The 22,415-nt window shown below is 57.5% G+C and overlaps 4 protein-coding genes across 4 annotated transcripts; 1 reads left to right on the forward strand and 3 right to left on the reverse strand.

Moving 5' to 3' along the window:
• Window positions 1-256: 256 nt before the first annotated feature.
• Window positions 257-2,881, reverse strand: cel3B (Beta-glucosidase cel3A; the record flags this gene model as incomplete). The annotated part of the gene is made up of 7 exons (XM_036640331.1): window positions 257-1,174; window positions 1,224-1,626; window positions 1,678-2,072; window positions 2,130-2,221; window positions 2,278-2,343; window positions 2,402-2,713; window positions 2,785-2,881. The coding sequence occupies 7 exons, from the start codon at window positions 2,879-2,881 to the stop codon at window positions 257-259; spliced, it is 2,283 nt and encodes a 760-aa protein (XP_036494311.1).
• A 1,028-nt stretch (window positions 2,882-3,909) lies between these two features.
• Window positions 3,910-5,453, reverse strand: aclL-6 (Cytochrome P450 monooxygenase aclL; the record flags this gene model as incomplete). Its single annotated transcript, XM_036640332.1, has 6 exons — window positions 3,910-4,066; window positions 4,132-4,555; window positions 4,620-4,681; window positions 4,744-5,234; window positions 5,294-5,390; window positions 5,446-5,453. 6 exons carry the CDS (start codon window positions 5,451-5,453, stop codon window positions 3,910-3,912), a joined length of 1,239 nt encoding a protein of 412 aa, XP_036494312.1.
• A 1,133-nt stretch (window positions 5,454-6,586) lies between these two features.
• Window positions 6,587-14,068, reverse strand: hpm8 (Reducing polyketide synthase hmp8; the record flags this gene model as incomplete). The annotated part of the gene is made up of 3 exons (XM_036640333.1): window positions 6,587-13,300; window positions 13,365-13,852; window positions 13,948-14,068. The coding sequence occupies 3 exons, from the start codon at window positions 14,066-14,068 to the stop codon at window positions 6,587-6,589; spliced, it is 7,323 nt and encodes a 2,440-aa protein (XP_036494317.1).
• A 1,673-nt stretch (window positions 14,069-15,741) lies between these two features.
• Window positions 15,742-22,384, forward strand: hpm3 (Non-reducing polyketide synthase hmp3; the record flags this gene model as incomplete). Its single annotated transcript, XM_036640334.1, has 2 exons — window positions 15,742-16,052; window positions 16,117-22,384. The coding sequence occupies 2 exons, from the start codon at window positions 15,742-15,744 to the stop codon at window positions 22,382-22,384; spliced, it is 6,579 nt and encodes a 2,192-aa protein (XP_036494318.1).
• Window positions 22,385-22,415: the final 31 nt, after the last annotated feature.

The following is a 22,415-nucleotide window of genomic DNA, read 5'->3' on the forward strand; positions in this document are numbered from 1 at the left end:
TTTGAACTTCTCTAGTGCAGACGATGATGTCTCAGTGGAAGCAGGGCTCTCGAAAGGTTTGCACACGGATAAGGCAGAGAGGTCGCCTCCCCCGTGTTTTCTCTCTTTGAAGTGTCTGATTGGGCAGATGTATATACATCTGTGTACCCAACCTCACGGAGGACGAAACAACTTGACCATAAGTTCATCATCAGACTACTTATAAGTATGAAGAATTCAAGAGGGAAGGAAAGTCCTCAACTGAAGATGCTCGGGCTCAGATCGAAAGGACCTGCGACAGAGGCAAGTCTCGGCTGCTCGCGCCCACAAACACGGTATAATCGCCCTCCTGAAGAGTCCATTTCTGAGCCACGACATCCCACACACTCAGATCCCGCCTTGTCAACTCGAACTGCAGGTCCGCACCCTGTCCACTCTCAAGGGCCACCTTCTCAAACCCACGAAGCTGTTTCGGCGGACTGTTCGGAATGGCAACATACAGCTGCGCGACTTCCTCTCCCGCGCGGGACCCCGTGTTGTTCAGCGTGGCGTGGATGGTTGCGACGGTAGACCACAGGGCATTGGAGTTCGCGGCAAATCCGGCGTGTGTATCCTGCTTCTTGACGGAGATTGACGAGTACTCGAAGCTGGTGTAACTCAGTCCATACCCAAACTCGTATCTCGGAGTGACGTTCTTAGCATCGAAGTCGCGGTAGTCAATGTAAACGCCCTCGGTGAAGTCGCACTGCGGACTCGTCGTGTTCGTCTCACCGCGTCCGCAGGGCTTGTAGACAGAGTAGTCGCTCTCGTTCTTGGCGAGGGTGTAGGGGAGCTTTCCGGAGAAGGAGGCCTCGCCGTAGAGGAGCTGGACGAGCGCTTCGCCGCTGTCTTGGCCAGGAAGGTGGGCGATGACGGTGGCGGTGACGTTGGGGTGGTCGATCCACTGGTCGACGAGACGGATGCCGGCGGCGTGAATGATGACGATGGTGTTGGGGCATTTGGAGGCCACGCTGAGGACGAGACCGTCGCTGAAGTCGTCGTGGAGGCCGTCGCGGTCCCAACCTTCCGTTGCCATGGCGTTGATGAAGACGAGGCAGACGTCGCTGGCGGCGTTGATGTCGGGATTGGGAGACGTGAGGTCCCAGTTTACCCAGCTACCATCTTTGGCTGCTCTGTGCTGGATGGAGCTGAGGGGCTACAATGGGTTAGCCAAATCTGGAAATGAATAATGGGCTTTTACTTACATCGAGGATATAAGACGGCGCATTGGCGGCAGCGCGGCCTCCACTGACGATGGTTCCTCCCTTGGCCGCTTGGTCGAAGTGTCTTTCGGTGCCTAGCACGGCCTGGCCCATCTCTGGAGAGGAGTAGTAACCAAGCTCAAACAGCTTGTCAGTGTTCTTCGTGTCGGGTACCGTGGCATCATACCCAAAGACCGAGATCATGTTGGGTGCTTGAGCGAAGGGAAGGGCATTGTTCTCATTCTTCACGAGGACGTGTCCGGCAATCGCGCCCTCGAGAATGTTTGACCTCGAGTCTGGGTCACGAGCGTCGACCTGCTCGTGAGGCTCTGTGAGATTCTTCATACCAATCCCGGGAATAGGGAAGTCTGTGTCTTGGCCAACTAGGTACCAAGCGGCAAGGATTCTAGAAGAGGTTAATGACGTCCCTTGGATTGTTTGAGTTGGGATGAATTACCTTGTAGCCATATCCGTCACTCGAGACTCGTCGACGGTACCATTGTTGACAGCATCGGTCAAGTTCTGACCAAAACTTCCCCCAAGAGGCATGACCATGTCCAGACCAGAATTGGCACTCTGAAGGTTGTGTTGCGCGTTCCAGTCGAGAAGCACAAACCCATCGAACTCGAGCTCACCCTTGAGGACGCCGTTCATGAGTTTGCTGTTTTCGCAACCGTAGGTGTTGTTGATTCTGTTGTAGGAGCACATGATGGATGCAGCACCGGCCTTGACGCCATCGACAAAAGGCCAGAGGTAGAACTCATGCAGGGTCTTGTCATTGATGTTGGACGATGCGGCTTCGACGCCAAAGTATGGCCTTCTGTAGGTTTCTTGCTCGTTTCCGATGAAGTGCTATCGAGCAAGGTCAGTAACAGGTTTTTTGTCGCAATTTGAGCTTAAAAAACGCACCTTAAGGTTGGCAATGACACCGGCATCTTGGTGACCAATGATGGTCTCCGCGTTGAGCTGTCCCGACAAGTACGGGTCAACCGAGAAACCCTCTTTGCACGAGTTTAGTATGGATACGAAACTTGCAGCTGAGATGAGTGTTTCTTACCCCAGTTCCTGCCACCCAGAGGTGATCTTCCAAGAGGACCTGCATTAGGTCCCAGTAGAACATTTACTGAGTAAACCGTCAATCATCTCCTCAAATTAGAACTTGTCGATTACCTTGCACTCACCTCCCTTAGTCTTGAACTCCTTTCCCATCCAATATCCACGGTGATAAGTCAAGTTCTTGTCCCAAGTGGCGCCGATGTGCAGAGCTGAAGGATACGAGTTGACCAGGTCGGTCGCTCTCACGCCATTGCCTGCGTCATGAAGGCACATCCCAGGCCACCCCAGCCGCGGGATTGACCCGGTATTGCCAGCACAAACATTGTCGCTCGCAAACCCACGGGTAATATTCACCTTCTCCTCCAGGGTCAATTGGTCTACTAATTTGCGCGCGCTGGCGTACGCATCTTTCCAGACACCTGATCCCTTCCCAGATGCTATTTCGCAATTACGTCAGTTATTGATTTGTTGACGCGCACAGGGCTGTTGGACGGGCAACAAGACTTACGCGACGGGTAAACCTCTGGCGACTGCGCGACGGCTGCAACGCCTGTCGAAAGCGCGAGAAGCTGCGCAAGAGCAGCCAAGCTTCCAGTCGACCACATTCCGAACGGGTTGACTCTCGAAAAGTCGGGTGGTGAGACAAGGCGTCGGCCACGATGGCTGTGAGTACCTATGTATCTATGTATGGTCACTGAAGCCCCGTTTAATACGTTATGTAACAACACGGACTTATATAAATCCCCGAAGAGTAGCCGGCTCACCGCTGGTGCGACGATCGAATCAGTGCGTTTCTCGGCCGAGCCAAGGACTTTTTCTTCCAGAACATCAAGACTTGCAAACTTTACTTCAGGAATCTCATCCTACGTTGCGCAGGTAAGATGATTGATAGGTTCGAAGTGCGGAGTTCCTCCGCAGGGCCTCCACATCGTGAGGAGAAATGGGCAGGATGAGGGGGACGGGGAGCGCTTCCGGGAAGACTGCCAGGAACATGACGTCTATCAGCAGGCACTTTGCGGGGGTACCGGCTGACCGGGGTGGGGGAATGGTAGCAATTTCGTCCTCCGGGGATGACCGGGTCACTTTCAACACCAACCGGAAGCGAAGGTTGTGAGCGTGTGACTACCTACAACTCCATGGGGAATCACGGCATTCGGCCGGTGTGAGATTCGGCGAATCTTTTTGTGTCTTAGCAAGCATCGTGCTGTGGATATGAATTACTGGCTGGAATTTCACCCGGGAGGTATCCACCGCTAGCATCGGACCGCTCTGCCGGGTTCTTGCCTCACTGTGCTCGGATGAGTTCAAGGTCCCGAGGAAATCATACATCGGACAGTTGGTGCTACACTAAGTTTCTCCCTAAACGAATCCCAATTCGGCCATCCCACGGGTGCCCCTATCATCTGTCGAAAAACCTCTGCTGTTGGGTAGCAGATCGGGACATCCATGCGTTGGTGTTTTTTGAAGATGGGAACTCTTTGCTATCACGTTCATCGATTAAACATCAAGCTGTAGAACTCATGAAATTTGCTAAGCTGTGTATTGATAGCGATTTTGTCCAGAATTATTCTCAAAGAAAGTGCTCATTGTTCTCATCAAGTGCTGTCTGGACATGCTCCGGTCTGCGTTCTCATCAATGTCTCCGGGAAATCTTCACGTTCAGGTCTGGTTTTCCCCAAAGCATGAACACCTTCTGTCTCTCAATCCAACCTTGGCTATCCGATTGGAGTTCGAGATCGAAGTTCCAAACCAAATAAGCAAGAATCATCCGCATCTCCGCCCATGCAAGACTATCGAAATGGTCAGATAAGCTAGTCACTGAATGTTCATGCGATTTTGTGGGATTGGAACTTACTTCTTCCCCAGACAATCCCTAGGTCCCACGCTGAACGGTCTCATAGCATTCCTATCGTCCTGTCGGAACTCAACTGGGGCATCTTGCAACCACCTTTCTGGGATGAACTCGAGAGGGCGATGAAAGTTCTCCGAAGACCGGTTGGCCGCCCAAAGGTTCACGGTCAAGCTAGTCTTTGGGGGCAGCAAATCACCCATCACATATCCTCCGGTTTCTGGAGTCACCCGGAAGAGTTTGTCCGGCGCAGGCGGATACAGGCGCAGCCCCTCTTGAAGAACAGCATTGAGGTATTCGTGCTGCTGGAGTTTGACTAGGGTGAGATCAGTCTCACTGGGGAACTCGGTACGAACAAGGGCCGTCAATCTTTCCAGGATGGCTCGGTTCTGGCATAGGAGATAGATGGTGCCAGAAAGCATAGTGGCCGCTAACGTGGGATCAGCCGACGAACGTGGTGACGACGCATTAGAGTGAAGGCATTGCGAACTTACTGGTCTCGCTGCCCGCAACGATGAATGTGATTGCCGCTGCTTCAATCTCTGGTTCCGTCATGCTAAGGAATCCGCGTGTCAGCAAAACGGCTGGGAATGCAATGAGCCCATGGTAGCGAGATACCGTTGTTCGCCCGTCTGGCGAAGAATGTACCACATGAAATCCGGCCGCTCGGTACCGAGCCCCATTCGCCTTTTCGCAGCCTTGGCACCAAAAGCGACAGCTGCCCGCTGATGCTTGAGCATGTTTGCGGGAATGCATGCCATGGCAAGACGCATGAAGACAGGCGGCAGCCGAGTCAGCTCCCGTATAAGGGTGAAGGCTTTCAGAGTCAAAAAGACCATTTCGAGCCAGGGATGGAGCCGATCTTTGCTGAGGCCTTCGAAGCTCTCGGCGAATGTAAGCTCACCAATGATGTCGGTTGTGAGAAGGTTGAGCCAACGGGTGATATTGACGACATCTCCGCCTGGCTGGCTAATACTCTCGTGTAATCGAGATATGAACATGGTAGTATACTGCTTGAGAAAGCCCTCCTGTAGCGATAGTGCTTTCTCAGAAAAGGCATGCGCTTGGATTCGTCGCAGTCGGCGATGGTCAGCATCTTTTGCTGTGGACTATTGGGGCGCGAGTCAGCTTTCGTGTTCGAGCCGACGCGAGAACAGTTATCACGCACGATGGTGTCAGCCTCTCCAGGAGGTGTAATGTAAAAGCTCAGATCCTTGGGGAAGTTTGCTCTTCCATTTTGTCGTCTGAGACCGTATATGTCTCCACTAGAGTGTTAACGCTCAACTGCGGAACGGTATGAGAAGGATTGTTCCGACTCACCGTCCCATGCTTGACTGCTGGTGAAAGATAAGGTGTTGAGGGTTATTCGAACAGCATGGCCGTAGATCTCGTGAAGACGCGCTGTATTTCGCGTGGCTGTTCCTCTGAAGATCTGAATCGTGTATGGAAGGCGGCTTGCCGCTTGCCACCGCGGCCCCGGATATTTGCTGAGTGGATGAAACCAGATGTTGTAGGCGGCATTGAGAGAGAACCATAAGATCAACTAGAAGACGTTGCGGAACCGTTGAGAGAGCGTACACGTTGGACGGAAGCGCGGACAGGAAGACTTACGACTGCCAGGATACCCACTCCGGCAGAAACATACTGCGGCACCATTGCCGGTGCCTTCATAAAAATGCCGTTAGAGGACATACCTACAGGTTAGGGAAGGATATAGGTTTAAGACGAATATTGGATTGTTGATGAGATGAATGGGCGGGGAGGGCTTGAAGAGGTCCATCCTTTAAACTCTTTAGATGGACAGGCTGCTGGCGAAGATATTCGACGGTGATGTGTAGTCTCCGTGAGTCCGGTCAATCGTATTGACGGATGGCAATACGAGCGTATCCGCGGCAATGCACGATGCGACTACGTCACTTTATTAGTCGCGATGAGGACTACGACCTCGCCGATAGGTAACCATGTGATGCCACCCAAATTTCGTACTCGTACCGATGCCGAGCTTGATTTATATTGCAAATCGGAAGACGCAGGTTCCGTTGTATCGCACGCGGATGTCAACTCATACTTCGTTTGCTGACATGAGACTACCTAGGTACTCCAAATAGGAAAGCATTTGATTAGATTTCACTTCAATTCAAGCTGAGGATAGAACGAGTAGGATGAGTGCAAAGGTGTACAAGAACAATAGTAAACATGCGTTGGACAATACAACAGACATATAACGAGACTTTTGGAGGCCAGCTGCTGCCAGGTGTCGTCAGCCCTTACGCATGGATCCCCCCCCTGGACCACTCTGTCTCCATTTTTCGACGACACCACCGTCAATCACAACACCATCGATGCTTTCACGAAAGCAATTTGAGCCACCAACGCCTTCCCAGACCCAACTGACGCATAAAACACGGTCAGTTCGCTAATTTGAAACACATATAACTTCATATCCTTCATTCTTTTCATTCTACTCCGTAATCTTGACCAGCTGGCTCTTCTCAGCAATCTTGGCCGCGAACTCGCGGATGGGCACGGCCGACACGATCTCCAGCAGCGCCATGTTCGCCTTGAGCTCTCGCGCGATCCAGTTACGGACTTCAATGGCAGTCAATGAGTCGACGCCGTAACGGTACAGCGGCTGCGCGGGGTCTACCTCGGATGCCGGCATCTGCAGGATCTCAGCTGTCCGCTTCGAGAGCGCGTCGGTCACGATCTCGGCCGCCTGCTGCATCGACGACACGCCCGCGAGCTGCGAGGCGATCGATACCGTGACGGCGGTCTCGCCGCTGCTATCAGAAGACGAGGCGGTTGATGTGGCCATGGCCATGGGGCTGAAGCGCGGGTCCGAGAGGTAGAACGGCTGAGGGAGGCGATGGGCCGCCCAGACGTCAGCTGAGCCCAGGCCGGTGACTACCTGCGCAGGGACAGCCTCTTCCGAGTTCTGCTCCTGCTTCTGGCCATGAACGACGCTCTTGATGAGCGCGTGGAAGATGGGCTCCGGGATGCCGACGGCCTCCTCCCAGCGGCCCAGCACACCGCTCTCGGTGTTGCCTTCGGCCAGCACGCCGACGTCGCGCATGACGCCCAGGTCGACGGCCACAGCCTTGAGTCCGCGCTTGCGGCGGTATGCTGCCAGCGCGTCCTGATATGTGTTTCCAGCCGCGTATGCCGCCTGGCCCGGGTTACCGACGACACCGGATACGGATGAGCACAGCACGAAGAAGTCGAGGGGGCGGTCCGCGCCGAAGTACTCGTGCAGGTTGCGCGATCCGGCCACCTTGGGTTGGAGTGGCTGCGTCCACTGCGCGGGCTGCATCTTCTCGAAAACGACGTCGCGCAGCACCATGGCTAGTTGAACGACGCCGCGGACTGGCGGCATCTCGCGCTCGCATACCGCCATGGCTGCTTGTAGGGATGCTGCATCGGCTGCGTCTGCTGCGTATGCGCGGGCCTTGACATTCCAGCGCGTGTTCAGCTCATTGAGCAAGGTCTGGGCCGAGGCCGAGGCATCACCAGAGCGTGAGAGGAAGGCAATGTGGCGAGCGCCCGCGGCGGCGAGGTTTCGCGCCAGACTGCGGCCAAGGCCGCCCATGCCGCCTACCAGGAGGTAGGTAACGTCCGGATCGAGACGGAACAGATCGGCAGCGCGCTGGAAAACAGGGGCTCCCTCGGTATCATCCTCGGCGTTGAAGGTGATGACGGCCTTGCCGGTGTGCTTGCCCTGCTGCATGACGCGGAAGACTTCCTCGACCTGGCTGGGGCGGTATGCCTTGAGCGGATAGGCAGGCGAGAGGAAGCCCTGCTCGACGAGGCCGTAGACCTCACCGAGGACACTGCCAAGGTCCTCAACAGGGTAGTTGAGGATGTCACAGAAGGCAAAGGTCGCGTTCTTGACAAAGGGCCGCATGTCGAGCGGTGAGTTGTTGGTGATGTCGCGCAGACCGATCTCGACAAAGGTGCCGAAGGGCGCCAGGCATCCAGAGTCCCACGAGGCGCGAAGCAGCTCGTCGGCGAGCGAGTTGAGGATGCAGTCGACGCCGCGGCCGCCGGTGACGCGCTGGACGCCCTTGACGAAGCTGAGGTCGCGGGAATGAAAGATGTGTTCCTCGGGGATCTCGAAGCGCTCGCGCATGAGCTGCCGCTTGCTCTCGGAACCGACGGTCACGTAGATGACCAGGCCCAGGTACTTGGCGAGCTGGATGGCGGCTTGTCCGACACCGCCGGCTGCGGCGTGGATCAGGACCGACTGGCCCTTGCGCAGCTTGGCCAGACGTACAAGAGCGTAGTACGCCGTGACGTGTACCAGGTTGATGGCGGCACCTTGTTCGAAGGTGATCGAGTCGGGCAGCTTGTGGACGACGGCGTGGTGTGTCCGGACGACCGTGGCGTGGCTTCCGTACGCGTGAGCAGCAACTCGGTCGCCAACCTTGACATTGTTGACGGCCGCACCAGTCCGGGTCACGATGCCGCTGGCTTCCAAGCCCAGCATCGGCACCGGGACCAAGCCCATGGCGCCCATGATATCCTTGAAGTTGATACTGGAGGCGCGCACGCTGATCTCGACGTCTGTGTCGGCAAGCGGCTCGAGTGTCCGCTCGTCCTTGACAAAGTGCAGCGTGTCCAGCAGACCAGGACGGCCGATCGCCAGGCGGACGGGGGAGTTTTCTTGCGACAGGGGTACGATGCGTGTGGCGTCCTTGAGGTGGCGGGCGATGCGCCGCTCGCCCGCCGCGCTCTTGTACACGCGAGAGGTCTGCAGCAAACCTTGTACCTCGCGGAACTCGTTGTCGGGAGTATCGCTGGCGAGGATCCTGCCGGCGAGCGACGGTCCGCCTGCTGCAGACGGGCTGCTGAGATGGAGTGTCTGGAACCGCAGGCTGGCCTTCTCGTTGGCGACGGTTCGTGCGAGGCCGTCCACGACGTAGAAGGACGGGTCATCGCCGCCGCCGGTTACCCAGAGGATTCGCTCGCTCTGCAGGATGAGACTTTGAAGGGCCTGGAAGTCACTCTCAGAAAGATCATCTAGCATGGGCTGCTCGAGCTCCAACAGAGATACGACAACAGCTGGAGAAGATGAGTCGCTGTCATTCACTCCTGATGCAGAACCAGCGACTTGATCCCAGAACTTGACCACCACGGTCTCTCCTTGGGAAATCAGTTTGTCTTCGAGCGTCTTGGAGAAGTCTTGAGTGGCAGGCGATGGTTCGGAGGGTAGGACAATGACGAAGTTGTGAGCCGATGTTGTCTCACCGTTCTGCAGTTCTGCGTCCGGGCTATATCTGAACAGGGCTACAACCGCATTGTCATCACCTGTAGAAAGTGTTGATACGACTCGCCAACCCTTGGACTGGAGGAATAGTGTGTTTGCTGCGAGAGCCTGACGACTATTCGAGGAGAGGACGAGGGTAGCATCCGCCTTGGCCAGACCGACAAAAGAATCCAAGAGGGTATTGTCATCACCCACCAAGGTCTGGGAGAGAGGCGGCGAAATGACCAAGATATCGGCAGACGCAGCGTCCTGGATGGCCTGTTCTAGCGGCAGTGCCTCACCGAACAGTGTAGCAGCGGCTTCGGTCTCGGTGACACCGTCACCCTGCGCCAGCGCGTAGCGAATGTTGGAGGGGGGCACTGCGCCATTCGGCAGCGATTGGCTAACGACGCCGTTCACGATGGACTGGCCCTCGACAAGAGCCTTGCGGTCCTGCACCAGTTCGATCACCGCAGCTGAAGGCTTCTCGTGGAGCAGCATGGTGATCAGCCTGGCCATGCCCTCTCCAGGCTGAGTCTGGGGTGCTGCGACGGCCTTTGCGACGTCAGACTCCTCCAGCAGACTCATGGTGTAATCCCATCGTACTTCGGCCGTGACGGATGCGCCGGGCCTGTCGAGAACGGTGTCAGGGCTGCCGTCTTGCTCATCCTGGCCGCCGGCAACGTCGAGCTCCGAAATGCGGAAGTCTTCAATCGCGATGTACATCTTGTCGAGCTTCGGGTCGAACAGGAACATGTCGTTGGTCTGCTCATGGAAGCCGTGGCGCTTGTTGGTGCTGAAGCCGGCCATGATGTCGTCCGGTGCTCCAGGCACGTCCATCCGGATCTCCATCGCGCCGAGACGCGTAGGCGCGAACGGCTTCAGGCCCAGCACGCCACCGCGGTATGTGGCACCAACCCAGCACTGGAAGATGGCGTCGAGTGTGGCCGCGTGGATAAGGAACGGTCGCGTGCCGCGATGCGAGTCCCGGTTCTGGGCCGAGTCCGGGCCCACCTGTCCCTGGCTGAACGTCTTGCCGATGTCCGTGACACGGAGCCGGAAGTGGGTCTTGCCCGGCCCGACGAATAGGTCCTCGACACCCTGGAACAGGTCGCCGTACTTGAAGCCAGTGCCCTGCGCGATCTGCGAGTAGAAGTCGTCCTTTGCAACGGTCTGATGGAGCTCGGTAACGGCCTCTTGGTACTGTGCCGCCCGCTGCGCGACAACGTGAGCCTCCTCACGCTCCATGTGCTCGCTCTTAGCGGCCGCGTAGTCGATGGCGATGAGACCGCGGCAGTTGTCTCGCAGCTGGCTGGAGTTGGTGTTGTTGTTGGCCGATGACAAGGTGAATTCCCACCAAGGTCCCTGGCCCGACCCAGCACGGGTCATGTTAACCACCGCCTCTGTGGCCACACCCTCGGAAATCGACACTGCAGCCATGACAGACACATCGCGTAAGCGCAGGGCGTGGATTGCCTTTCCAGGCTCGGCCAGCTGCTGCGCCGCCTCGAGTACCATGCTGATCATGCCGGCGGCGGGGAAGACGACCGTGTCGCCGACGGTGTGCCCGCGCAGCCACGGCTCGTCATCGAGACGGATGAAGCCGCGCCAGACGTGCTGCTTCTCCCGCATTACCGGCGTCGGAGCACCCAAAAGGCCCTTGGCGGGCTGGTCTCGGAACCAGCGCTCCCTCTGCACTCTCGGATAGGCATTGTACTTGTTGTCGTGCATCCACGGGTACGGGGGCAGGTCCGTGAGCAGATCCACCGCCGGCGAATCGTCGCCGTTGACCTTGGCCAGATCCAGCGGAACACCGAGGTGGAACAACTGCTCAGCCATCCGTAGGCTCGTCTCGGAGGCATCGGCACCGCGACGGAGGACCGCCTGGTAGGCCACGGCGCCGCTCTTCACGCCGCGGTGGGAGAGGATCTGCTCGATGGGTCCGCCCAGGGTGCTGTGGGGCCCGATCTCGACGAGTAAGTCGACGTCAGGCTCGTTCTCGTTCTCGGTCTCGGTCTCCGGTAGGACCAGCCTCTTCAGGGCGTCGGAGAATAATACTGGTGAGGTGAAGTTCTGCAGCCAGTAGAAGGGTCCCAACTGCTCTGAGGACACCTCGTCGCCCAGCACACTGGAGATCATACGAGGAGCTCCCTCGTCCGCAGTGACAGCGATGGGCTCGACACCCTCTGAGGCCATGGCCTGGTAGTATTCGCCGGAAACGGTCGCAACGTGGGACGAGTGGTAGGCCACCTGGACCTTGAGCCGCCGGCAAAACGTCTTTTGCTCATCCAACGCAGCGGCTATCGTGTCCATCGCGGCTGAATCTCCGGAGAGTGTGATGCTGGATGGGGAGTTGACGCACCCCACGCCGACCTGTCCAGACAGTCCGAGCTTTTCGATCAGGCCCTCGGCCGTCTCGCGGGAGCATCCCGCCGCCATCATGGCGCCGTTGAGATGCGGCGCAACCGTCGGCAGTAGAGCCGAAGCCGTCCCGCGGGAGTATGCCACAACTAGCGCGTCCCGGTGCGTCAGAGCCCCCATGCAGTAAGCCGCCGCGATCTCTCCGCTCGAGTGGCCGACGACCTTGGCCGGCTTGCTGAGGACCGGGGAGCCCCACGAGCGGATCTCGTCAACAAGGGCGATCTGCAGGACGCTGCAGATGGGCTGGCTGATCTCGGGCTGGCCGAGCCGGGACTCCTTGCCAGTCTTCGACAGCTCGGCCACAGGATCCCAGGTGCAGCCGAGACTCTCGAGGATGGCGGCTGATCGGGCGACCGAGGCCCGGAACACAGGGTGCGAGAGGAGCTCGACGCCCATGCCGGCCCATTGCGCGCCCTGGCCGGTGAAGACGAAGCCTACGCGCAACGGCTTTGGATCGGATGAGGCGCGCGAGATCTTCCAGATCTCTTCCGAAGGCGCGGCCGTCAGCTGGGACTGGAGTTGTGAGAAGCTGCTTGCCAGGCAACTGGCTTTCCATCCCAGACTAGAGCGCGCGGTCGCAAGTGTGTGCGCGAAGTTGGCCAGGTACTCGGGCTCACCCTTCTCAGGTGTCCAGGTTGGGTTTTCACCCCGAACCTTGTCGAGATGCTGCGCCAGCGTGGTTGAGACGCGCTTGATACCTGCCTGGTCGTGACTGCTGAAAACGAAGAGTCTCTTCTTATCGACGACGGCGTCTTTAGAGGGCGCATCACCATTGCTGTAAACCCCATTCGTCAGTTGCTTTGGTGTCTTCTTGAACTCCTCGAGGACGACGTGGGCGTTGGTTCCGCCCATGCCGAAACTGCTGACACTCATGCGTTTTGTCTCGGCCTCAGGCCAAGGGGTCAGCGACTTTGGCACCACCATATTCCACTTATCAAAGGGGATCCTCGGGTTGGCCTTGTGAAAGTGGACGTTCGGCGGGATCTTGCCGTGCTCCAGCGCCAAAACACCCTTAATGAAGCCCGCCACACCGGCAGCAGGCTCAAGATGTCCAATGTTCGCCTTCACGCTGCCCACGTACAGCTTTCTCGACTTGCTCGCGTTGCGGCCGATCGTCTCGTGGATCGCGCCCAGCTCGATCGGGTCGCCGACCTTGGTGCCGGTCCCGTGTGCCTCGACGTACTGCGTCGCGTCGTAGTCGAGACCGTTGGACTCGTAGACCAGCTTGATGAGCTCGGCCTGGGCTGAGGCGGACGGCGTCGAGATGGTCTTGGTCCAGCCGTCCGAGTTGACGCCGCTACCGCGGATCACGGCGCGGATGTGGTCGCCGTCGCGGACGGCCTGGTCCAGCGGCTTGAGGATGACGATGCCGCAGCCCTCGGCGCGGCCGTAGCCGTTTGCGCCCTCGTCAAAGGAGAGTGAGCGGCCGTCTGGGTTGAGCACGCCCAGACTGTTGAGTTCCATGGTTGCCTCGGGGCCGAGGATCATGTTGATTCCGCCTGCGACGGCCATCTGGGTGTCGTGTGAGTGATACAAGATAGCTAACAAGACGTGTGATAGAGATTCATGAACATACCTCTGCCTGGCCAGACCGCAGACTCTCGCACGCCTGGTGAATAGCCACCAGACTAGACGAACACGCCGTCTCAACCGTCAAACTCGGCCCGCGCAGGTCGAAAAAGTGCGACAGGCGGTTGCTGACCATCTCGTCGCTGACGCCCATCAGGTACAGGCGCGGCCACTGCTCGAAGTCGCGCACGAGGGCGTCGCGGTAGTCGCTCCACGCGGTGCCGATGATGCAGGCGGTCCGCGTGCCGGCCATGCGCGGCGGCGGCAGGCCGGCGTTCTCGAGGGCCTCGTACGTCACCTCGAGCAGGATGCGCTGCTTGGGGTCGAGGACGGCGGCCTCGGCGGCGGAGAACTTGAAGAAGGACGAGTCGAAGGCGTAGGGGTCTTCCTTGATGAAGTGCCCGCCCTTGGTCGGCAGCACATTTTGCCTGTCTTTGGGGTTGGCGTGGTAGAAGGCTGATGTGTCGTAGCGGTTTGTCTCGGGTGAGTAGCCATCTGCGGTTTGGTGGTTCGTGTCAGTAGTCTGTCTGACTGGCGGGTTGCTTGCGGTGTTCTCTTTCCCAGGCGCCAGTTGTGTGAGCGTTACTAACCTCTCCCCTCCTTCAACATGTTCCAGTATTCTGTCGCGCTGGTGGCATCGCCTGGAAGTCGGCAGGCTAGGCCGACCACAGCAATGGGGATGTTATCCCGACGAACGTTGTGAGACCCCATGATGAAAATGAAAACAAGAACTCTGAAAAGTCAAATGGTATATTGGTTTTGACGAGGCTACCGCGAACAACTCTCTCAAGCCACCTAAATTCAAGATCGTCGATGGGCACCAGCAGCACTTATCACAGCAACTGGGAACGCATTCCATGGCCCCCTCGATGCCCACTCGTGGTGACCGACTATCTTGAGCGAATAATGTCAACATGAACTCGGCCAGGTATCCTGAAGGTAGACCCTGCGACCAGAACTGCATACGTGCGTCGTAGAACAAAGAGGGTCCATACCTCAAGTCCATGATGAACTCGTCGACATTCTATCATCGACCATGATTCATGCTCAAACTTCCAGACCCCACGATCCTGAGATTATATCCCGAGTGCCTCACCGAGTTAGCATGGCCACTTAGATTGTAGACGACCTGCACGGGGCAAGAGACCACGCTGTTTCGGGAGAGGGATCTGCGAATACCAGCCGGCAGCTCTCCACCTTCGGGACGACCGTTGTTGATGTCCGGCGGGAGGTTCTGTATCTAGTATCTCTTTCAACCCTATGGATTCTCGGGGTCCGACAACCTCCCACCTCGGTGAAGAGCTGTACAGGGCACGGGCATTCAATCGGTAGAATTTTCTTTCTTGCAACTGGTGGAAATAGAGTTTCAGACGATCAACAGTGCGTTTGTACGGGGTAGTACTACGGGTAGGAAGGGGTTATTGAAAGTGGATGTTGATTGTTCTTTCTCCTAGTCCTAGGGCCTATGGTTCACGAAGCTGTGTAAGTACACATACATTCCACAGTGTGAACGGGAACATCTCCCCACAACGACCAGGGCAACCTTTGAGCGGCCTGTCCGTGACGGATGGGGCTCTGTTTCGCCGAGTAATGCACCCCGGACTTTCTAACCCACGGGCGTACTATACGGCAAGTACACGGGCCTAGAGCAGTAGAAGTTCTGCGTGCCTGACTCGGCTGCTCGGGCCGGCTACGGGTCCAGTCCGAATGCTTGGCTCTCCTCCCTACAACTAGAGCTGGGGGGTTGCAATCTGCTTGCGACTACGCCCTACGCATAGGGCAATTCTGTCCTGGTAATTGGTCATAGCTAACACGTGTGGGTTCCATCGAAATTGGGTCCTGCGCTAGTTTTACAACTCAAGATGTTCTCTGTTTACAAGCGGTAACGATACGCCCGTCAGAGTCAGTGGTTATGTGGAACCTCTTTCTTGTGAAAACTGATAGGGAATTAAGCTGCGATTGCGTAGGCAACTTGCCGGCCGTGTTCTGCAGATTGATATTGAACTCATGAACGTTTTGAGTCGATCATGGGGCTATTTGATGCTGCAAAACGTAAGGGGGTCTTACGTGAACCTGAATATTATGCTTGAAATGATACGACTCGAATATTAATCTATTCTTTTGTTAAGAAACTTCGGAGTTCCGAAGAGCCCGGCTGTCAGTTATCACGGCTTCGCACGTCTCGGACTCGCAAAAAGGGTCGTAGTGCTGATCAGGGGTGTTTTCACAACGAGCAACACGTGCAGACGAGCTTCGATCTTGACCGTCCGCCCACTTCCCCCAACAACATCGACGACTCTCGACTAGCGACGGGTTTTAGCCTATCTTGCTGAGAGGATAGACAGATTCCACACGACAACAATCACCACATACGAGAGCAAACAATGACCGTGGTGACACCAACACCAACGATCCTCCTCTTCGGAGGCTACACGGAGCCGTGGCTCGAGTCGATCGACCGCATCCACGAGCAGGCCGGCAAATGCGCCTGGCTGCGCCTCTTCCTCGACGAAGTGGCGGCGGTCGTGAGAGCGGAGACGCGGCACATGCATCCCAAGATCCGGGACAGTCTGGGCGCTAGTGGTATCTTTTCTAGCGTTCAGGAGGTCGCGGACTTGTACCGCGATCATGATGACGATGTTGGGTTTGTGCAGTGTATCATGTCCTACATTGTCCGGGCTGTGATTTTATTAAGGTGCGTCCGATATATGCGAGAGGAGAGTCCTTCTACATGTCCAGGTGCTAATTCTGTAAGTCAGATGGGTCCATGATTCCCCAGACGCCTTGAAAGCAAATTCCAGGCCCGAGGGACTGGGTATCTCGGGAGGTTTGATCAACGCCGCGGTCCTGGCAATATCAGACGACTTCGAGTCGCTTCGCGAAGCCAGCGTTGTGACCGCCGGATTCGTATGTCGCTTGTGCGAAGTTGCCGGTCAGGTCTCACGAGCCGTGGAAGACGGCGGCAGCGGCAGCTCCTCCTCATGGGGCTGTGCGGTCGTGGGCATCACGCCCGAGAAGCTGGACGGCATCCTCCACCAGATCCAGGAGAGCAGCAAAGTCCCAAGCCTGAAGAGAGCGCGGGTGGGCATCCGAGGAGACCACTGGGGCACCGTTGTCGGCCCTCCCTCGGTGCTCGACGCGTGTTTGAAGGACTCTAGGTTGGGAGATGTTGCCACGCAGAGGCTCCCTATCTACTCGATGCAGCACAACCATGAGCTTTCAGAATCACATCGCGGGTACATTGCGGGACAATCAGCCCTGCATCCTAGGTCTGTTCATCCGGGATTCCGCATTTGGGGCCTTCGGGCTGCCGATGAAGACGACGATACGGTTCCTCCCATCTACGCAAATTGGGGCCAGCTGCTTCTGAATGTGGCAGACTATGCTTTTTCAAGACCGGTTGACTTGGTGGACATGGTGAAGAGGTTGAACAACCGTCTCGGCGCAGAGTCTTGTCAAGGCGTGCAACTCTTGGTAATGGGTCCCACGTGGTTTGCCGGCTCTCTCACCAGCAAGCTGAAAGCCACGGGAAGACGAGTTTCGGTCGCTCATCACACCGAGCTCGGGAGCGAGACTCATAAACCGGTATCGCAGGAAGTTGAAGACAGCTACGAAGGTCGTATTGCCGTGGTAGGTATGGCCGCACGTGCTCCTGAGTGTGACGACCTGGAGGAGTACTGGAAGATCATCGAAACAGGTCGCGATGTTGCGCGCGAGATCCCCCCAGGCCGGTTTGACGCCGACGATCTTTTCCAATCCAAGCAGAGCCCCAAGTGCGTGTCAACGTGCAAGCTGGGCTGCTTCCTCGACAAGCCGGGACACTACGACTCGCGCTTCTTCCGCGTCTCGCCGCGTGAGGCTCTCATCATGGACCCCGGCAGTCGGCTGTTCCAGATGGCGTGCCACGAGGCTCTCGAGTCGGCAGGCTACTCATGCGGCACAACAAAGGCGGTAGATCCGAGTCGTATCTCCGTCCTCTTCGGCCAGAGCAATGTGGACGGATATGAGACGGCACACCATGAAAAAGGCTGCGACGCATACACACTACAAGCCCTCGCGAGACCGTTTGCGGGTGGCCGTGTCGCCTTCCACTATGGCTGGGAGGGCGCGACATATTCCATCGACCAAGCCTGCTCGACTTCACTGTCGCTAATCCACCTGGCTTGCCGAGGTCTGCTGGCGGGCGACCACGACATGGTGGTTGCCGGCGCCGCCAACGTGCTGGCCTCGCCACATGGATGGTGCCTCCTAAGCAAGGCCGGCGTTCTTTCGGACACCGGAAATTGCCGGACCTTCCGGGATGACGCTCAGGGGTACTGTCGCGGCGAATTTGTCGGTGTCGTGGTGCTGAAGCGCCTCTCTGACGCCATCGCCCATAATGATCGTATCCTCTCCGTTATCCCCGGCTCAGCGCGCAACCAGGCCGGTAACTCAGCTTTCCTCACGCAGTCAGATTCAGGGGCCGAGGAGCGTGTGTTGCGCCAGACGCTACGACAGGCGCGACTCAGCCCGCGGGATATTGCGTATGCTGAGATGCACGGTACTGCAACTCCTGTTGGCGACCCATGTGAGATGACAGCCGTCGCGAATGTATTGGGCCGTAGACGTAGGACGCCGGCCGGTGGTAAGGAGGAGGCCGACGGCGGAGATGCAGACCAGCCCCTGACGATTGGATCTGTGAAAGCAAACATCGGCCACAGCGAGGCGTCTTCTGGAGTTGCCTCGGTAATCAAGGCCATCCTCATGTTCCAGAAACAGATGCTGCCGCCCCAAGCTGGCATGCCACACGCCCTCAACAAGCAGTTTCCATCACTGGAAGAAAACAAGATCAGAATCTTGAGCAAGGCCGCCCCGTTCCGCCCCGAGAGTGGGAAGAGAAGGCGTGTTCTCATCAATAACTTCGACGCTGCGGGCGGGAACACGGCCTTGGTGGTGGAAGACTTCCAAGGCCCGGATACAAAGACCGTAACCTCTGGCCCTGAAAATGATCCGCGATCAGCACACGTTGTGGTGCTCTCGGCACACACAGCTGCATCACATCAAGCCAACAAATCCCGGCTGGCAAAATGGCTTGCTGCGAATCCGTCCGTTCGTCTCGAGGACGTCGCCTACACGACCACGGCCCGAAGGGTCCACCAGCCTTCTTTCCGCTTCTCTTGTGCCGCGTCTTCAACGAAAGAACTTATCCAGGCACTGGAGTCTGACTCAAAACCCACAACGACCAAGAAATCGCCCGTCATCTTTGTCTTCACCGGTCAGGGCTCACACTATGCTGGCATGGGCGCCGAGCTGTACCGCAGTAGCACAGTCTTCAGGGACACTGTGGACCTTTGCCAACACATATGCCAAGGATTTGGATTTCCCCCCTTTTTGGACATCATTACCGGGGCCGGAAGCGGAGCACGAGCCGGAGCCGGAATCGGAGGTGGGGCCTGGAACACGGCGCAGACGCAGCTTGCCGTACTGGCACTGGAGATCGGCCTCGCTACCTTCTGGTGGCGGTTGGGCGTTGAGCCTGACCTGGTCATGGGACACTCTCTGGGCGAGTATGCTGCCCTCCATGTGGCCGGCGTGCTCTCGCTTGCTGATGCACTCTACCTCGTCGGTTCTCGCGCCACCTTGGCCATGCAGAAGTGCAACAGCCAAGGTGTCTGCGCCATGCTGGCGGTCGCGGCATCCGCAGACGTCGTGCGAGACCTTCTGAGGAATCTGGATATTGATGCGGACAAGTGCTCCGTCGCTTGCGTCAACAGTCCCAGCGCGTCGGTTGTGAGCGGGACAGTCGACGCCGTAGCACGGCTCCAGGGAGCGCTCATGAAGCAGAAGACGCGCTCGAAGGTCCTCCCGCTGCCTTTCGGCTTCCATTCCTTCCAGGTCGACGCCATCATAGACGACTTCATGGCGCTCGCGTCTGGTCCCGGCATCACCTACACACTGCCGCCAAAGGTGCCCGTAGCCTCGACGCTCCTAGCCTCTATTTTGGACGGAGATGCTGCTGCTGGAAGTCTCAAGTTCGGTCCTGAATACCTTGCCAAGCAAGCTCGAAACCCCGTCGACTTTGTTGGCGCGCTCCATGCTGTTAAGGCCAAGTTCAAGGACAGCAGCCCGGTCTGGCTCGAGATCGGCCCGAGCCAGGTGTGCGGCGCATTTGTTCAGGAGACTCTCTCGCCGCCGACTGGCCATGTCGTGTCGACGTTGAAGGGTACCGGTTCAAGTCCTTGGGCGGGCATCTCCGAGTGTCTGGCCAGCCTGTACGTGAACGGTTGTGATCCGGACTGGCTCTTGCTCCACGCGCCATTCGAGAAGAACCTCCAACTACTCACATTGCCGTCGTATTCCTGGGATACCAAGGACTTTTGGATTGCCTACAAGGAGAACAAGTTACTAGATGGATCTGCTGCTGGTGATGATGGTGCCCCGGGACATCTGGCCCGCCAACAGCCCATCATATCCACTTGTGCGCAGTACATCGTGGACAAGACCAAAGACAAGGATGGCAAGACCCGCGTCACCGTCGGCGCTTCCACTGCAGTCCCAGGACTCTTTGCCATGATGGAAGGTCACCGCATGCAAGGCGTGGGTCTCTGCCCTGGCTCCGTCTTCAGTGAGGCCGCATTCGTAGCAGCCAAGTGCGCACTCGAGCATCACAACGGCCGGAAGATGGACGACAACTTCAACATCATGGAACGCTTCAGTCTCCAGAGAGCCAACCTGCGACGTCCTCTCACGGCAAGCATCGCCGGTCTGGATGGTGAGCTTCACGCCACAGCTGTCATTGAGTCGGAGGGTGTTATCCAGGTCTCATTCAAGGCGCTGTCTCGGTCATCAGCACGCTCGTTCGACCTGGGCCGCTGCGAAGTCATTGTCCGCAGCGGCAATCAGCCCAACGCTGACTCGGACTCCTTCTATATCAGAGCGAGAATGCTTGAGATGCAGCGGTCTTGCAGCAGCAGACTGCCAGCAAGCATCTTCTACGCTCTGTTCTCGCATGCCGTCCAGTACGCATCCGACAACTACCGTTGCATCAGGGAGGCGTTCGTCTCAGACGACTTTTCGGAGGCGGTGGCCGAGGTTGTACCTGTTCGCGACCCCGCTGACGTGACTTTCGTGGCGGGATCACCTTACTGCGGCGAAACCCTGGCACATCTGACCGGCTTCCTTGTTAACTGCCATCCTAGCCGGTTCTCCTCTCAGACGGGCGCGAGCTCGAGCTCCATCATGGATAGCCTCGAACGGTTTGAGCAAATGGCCAAGATCGAGCCTGGCCGGTCTTACTGGACTTACGCGCGAGTCTCTGAGAGGGGATCTGACTCGGCCGTCTGCGAGGTTGTCGTCTTTGACGATGCTGACAAGTTGGTCATGAGGACCTGGCGGATGAGGTTCCATGAGGTTCCCAACGCGGCTTTGCTGCAAAACTTAGCTCCCGGCGCAGATGGGAGACAGCAACAGGACCAGGGCCGCTCAGTGAAGGTTGGTGGAGATGCCGTGAAGGTGTTGCAGACGCCTCCGCCGGCAGAGAATTCCGATAAGATGGTGACAGAGACGGATAATGAGACGAGAGTCGAGCAACCGTCTGTGTCCCGGGATCAAGACCCGCGTCTTGACGATGGTAGCAGCCAACAAACTCCTGGCCAGGCCAAGGCCGGCTTGCTTCCAGTCATCCTCGACAGTATTGCCGAAGAGACAGGCTTGGACACGACGGAGCTGACAGAGGATGCCGCGCTGGCTGACCTGGGCGTGGACTCTATCATGGCCGTGGAGATTTGTACGCGGGTAAAGGAGAAGTCAGATTATCCTCTGTCTCCGCTGTTCATGTTGGAGTATCCGACGATAGGTCACCTTGTCCGCTCGTTTGGTACAAAAAAACCGCTAGAACAACCAGCGAAGCCGCAAGAGGAAGAAACACCAGAAGAGCAAGAAGAAGAGGAGGAACAACAAAAGGCAAAGACGACCACGGCCTCTGTTCAAACTGGTGACTCTACGGCCTCCGGAGGGACGCCTGTAGCCGAGCGCACGCCAGATTCGTCTTCGTCTTCATCGGTAGTTGATGAAAAGACCACCAGCGACGAGCCTCTTCCAAAAGCCCGAATCACCATGCTACAAGGCCGTCCACAGGCCGGCAAGGGGCGCCTGTACTTGGTCTGTGATGGTGGCGGTAGCATCGCCACCTACATCCATCTGCTCCGCCGCCAGTTTCCCCTACCCGTCTACGGCATCGACTCCCCCTTCCTGCGCTACCCGTCGCGAATGACGACACAAGTTGGCATTGTCGGCGTCGCCAAGATCATGGTTGAAGCCCTCATCGAGACACAGCCCAATGCTGGTCTCTCCGAAGCCGAAGAGGACTCGATAGTCATCAGCGGCTTCTCCGGCGGGTCTCTCTTCTGCTACGAAATGTGCCGCCAGCTCCTTGCACAAGGGCGGCGCGTGGCCGGAATCGTGATACTGGACATGCGCTGTCCTCTTCCCCCGCCGCCGCCATCAGCAGCTGCTTGGTCGGACGAAGAGACTTGGCCTATCTTCTTCACCACTTCAGGAGAGCACTTCATCGGTAATACGCCGGGGTTCGACATCACGGAGCACCTGCGCGCCATGTTCATGTGCGTCCTGGATTACCACCCGCCGTCCCTAGCAGACGCCGGACCAGTTCTTCGCATTCCCGCCGCCGTCGTCTGGTGCAAGGGAGGCATGGTGGGCCGTCTCAGGCGGCGCCGGCCTGAGCTCGTCGCCAAGCTCGCCGACATGGGCTACCCTGTCGAGCCGTATCCGGGGTTCATGGAGAACCCGAAGCTGGGCGCCGTGGCGTGGAGCCTGCCGGACAAGAATTCAGAAACGGACCTGGGCCCCGGTGGTTGGGATAAGTATGTAGGCGCCGGTAAGGACGGCGAGTTGGGCAAGAATATGGTGTGCTTGGCTATTGAGGGGGACCATCATGACGCTATTGCCCCTACGGGGGCGCATCGCTTGGCGGAGTCGCTGGACAAGGGTGTCAGGTTTGTGCTTGGAAAGAAAGGCTCTTCAACTTAATGAACAGCTTAATGAAGCAAGATAAGCAGTA

Source organism: Colletotrichum siamense (assembly GCF_013390195.1).
Source record: "Colletotrichum siamense strain Cg363 chromosome Unknown KSG_Cg363_contig05, whole genome shotgun sequence".
NCBI classification, from domain to species: domain Eukaryota; kingdom Fungi; phylum Ascomycota; class Sordariomycetes; order Glomerellales; family Glomerellaceae; genus Colletotrichum; species Colletotrichum siamense.